Raw genomic sequence first — 2,257 nt, 5'->3', positions numbered from 1 at the left:
CTAGCACAGTCTAAAGCAAAGCCAAAACAAAACCTTATACCACAATTGCTTCTGTCTTAAAAAAAGGATTTATTTATACTTGTCCAGTTTTTTTTTTTTCATCAAGTCCTAAATTTCAGGTTAACCTGATTGAATAAAGAACCGTCACGAGTGTTGCTTTTTGGGTGCAACAGCAAAAAAAACCCGACTTCCTAAATAACCTATACGGGTACAACCGAAACAACAATGTATTTTACACACAAACTCTAACAGTTCTATATTACAACGGTGCAATGTTTTCATTTCAGATATTCAAAACAACTTCTATACACAAGCATAGACCTTTCACTAATTGTCAAGAGGTTTGTTAGCTATAAACATCTTGATCAAGCACAACATAGTCGTTTAAAAAATTCCTTGTAAAGATCGGACTAAAACGTTATTCAGTATTGTATGAAATAACCGTTTCGTGTCCTCCCCGATCTCCGTGGGCCATCTGCACTTGACTGCTGTGGGGTCACTACTGTTCTTGCAATTCCTTCATCAAAAGCAAACTGACTGGCCATTCGTTCAACAGATGTTCTGGTTCGCGTGACCCGGGTTGGTCGAGGTTGCAACCTTATAGCAGCAGTGGACTCTATTTCCGTCAGCTCTTCTTCGGGGATAGTTAGTATTCCCTCCTCCGTTATTGACATGTTCGTGTGCGAGATGATGTCAGAGAATGGGAATTCATGTATGTCTGACAACGATGGCTTGTACTTCCCGCGTACGACGCTGCCGTCTCTAGTGACTTCGCTGTAAACATGGAAATAACAAATGATGGACTGCTTCTTGGAATCGTCGTAATTAACTGGTCTCTTATAATCAACACGACCGTGATTACCATTCAAAACCATGCGAATAAGATTACCCAGGACAAATGCCATTTTCTCGCGATCAAGTACAGCATAGTCGTTGAAAAGACAGACTGAATTGCCACTAGATGATGATGCAAGACCCTCCGTTCTTTGGTATTGCTGGCGTTGACGCACCCTTTCCAGTCTAACAAAAGACCAAAAAAGATAAAAAGATATCACAGATTAGCCAATTTTTTGTCTGTGCGCTTGTAATCACTTGCATATATAGCAAAAGCAACGAATTATATAATAAAGCTCTTTAGTTCGCAGTCTGATTAAAATCACGTGGACGACGGGATGGGGACGTGACGGACGCAATTTTTGAAATCAGAGTGGACTGATGGATGGTATGTACGGATGGCAAAAAGTGAAAATAATCTGAATGTTGCAACGAACGAAGAACAGGTAAACGAGCAAACGATCAGATGAATTTATTTTTGTTAAGTGGAATACCTTGCTAAAATAAAGAAAACAAGATTTACTGACCTTTCGTGTGACAACTGTGGATCTTGGTTCAGCAGTGAAACTAAAGTTGCCTTGTAGATTTCAGTTCCACGGGAGGGGATTGTGACTCTGGGTTCTTTCCTTGTATTACTTTGTCCATCAGCATCACAATTCAGCATCTCCACAGCGTCAAGTAGTGGTGTCATACCAGCATCTTGAGCTTCAATCCCTCTTAAGTCATCTGTGAACATACGATAGGCATGAAATTAAGGTTTAAGGTTATGGGCTTCTTTTCTAAAGATACTTTGACAAATGCAAAAATGTGTTACATCTAGTTCGTGCATAATCTAACCTGAAAAACATTGCCCTCCAGCAGTGACATCTTCCTCGTCACTGCCACCAGATGATTGCACCGATGATTGGGTGTCCCTCTTGCAGATCGCCGAACCTATTTCCTGGATATTGAAATGGGCGATAAAACCAACTGTTATCTCCACCACCACTATCGTTATTATGGTCATCATCGTCATCCCTGCTGTCTCCTTCGGAGCCTCTGCATCGTCGTCTGGAGCCATTCCAACAGATCTCGCCAATCTTCTCGCCTCATACATTCCCTTCCTTCCACGCATCCACTTCAGAACCCGCCAAAGGATAATCAGACAAGTTTGCCTTCTCATAACCATCTTCATACTGTCGGTTCCAGATACTTTCTTGCTTTGGATGAGGCTTAGCAAAGTCGGGAGCATTTGGATTAATTCTAATTTCCTCTAATCGAATCATGTGAGAGACATTTCTGCGGAGATCACCAAAGCAATAGTTGTGATGGTTTCCAACCCATTGCCCGTTTTTACTCCAAAAATCCTCCAAAACGTCCGAACCACTCAGCTCAAGACAACATTCTTGCTCCGGAAAGTTTGTCTCATATAGCAGATGAGAAT

The 2,257-nt window shown here is 41.4% G+C and overlaps 1 protein-coding gene across 1 annotated transcript; it reads right to left on the bottom strand.

Annotated features, from left to right (window-relative positions):
* Positions 1-239: 239 nt before the first annotated feature.
* LOC137972796 (uncharacterized) lies at positions 240-1,894 on the bottom strand. Its single transcript, XM_068819510.1, has 3 exons — positions 1,672-1,894; positions 1,362-1,560; positions 240-1,020 (listed from the first exon to the last, which is right to left on the bottom strand). The coding sequence occupies exons 1-3, from the start codon at positions 1,892-1,894 to the stop codon at positions 423-425; spliced, it is 1,020 nt and encodes a 339-aa protein (XP_068675611.1). The 3' UTR covers positions 240-422.
* Positions 1,895-2,257: the final 363 nt, after the last annotated feature.

This window comes from Montipora foliosa, chromosome 10 (genome assembly GCF_036669935.1).
Source record: "Montipora foliosa isolate CH-2021 chromosome 10, ASM3666993v2, whole genome shotgun sequence".
Classification (NCBI taxonomy): Eukaryota; Metazoa; Cnidaria; class Anthozoa; order Scleractinia; family Acroporidae; genus Montipora; species Montipora foliosa.
The sequence above is the reverse complement of the archived record's forward strand: the minus strand, read 5'-3'. Positions and strand labels throughout refer to the sequence as shown.

Excerpts from the sequence above, each read along its gene's own strand:
- LOC137972796 (XM_068819510.1), bottom strand. The coding sequence starts at position 1,894 with ATGGCTCCAGACGACGATGCAGAGGCTCCGAAGGAGACAGCAGGGATG. Across the intron at positions 1,561-1,671 it reads TGGAGGGCAATGTTTTTCAG|ATGACTTAAGAGGGATTGAA; the intron begins GTTAGATTATGC and ends GTATGTTCACAG. Across the intron at positions 1,021-1,361 it reads CCACAGTTGTCACACGAAAG|ACTGGAAAGGGTGCGTCAAC; the intron begins GTCAGTAAATCT and ends GTCTTTTGTTAG.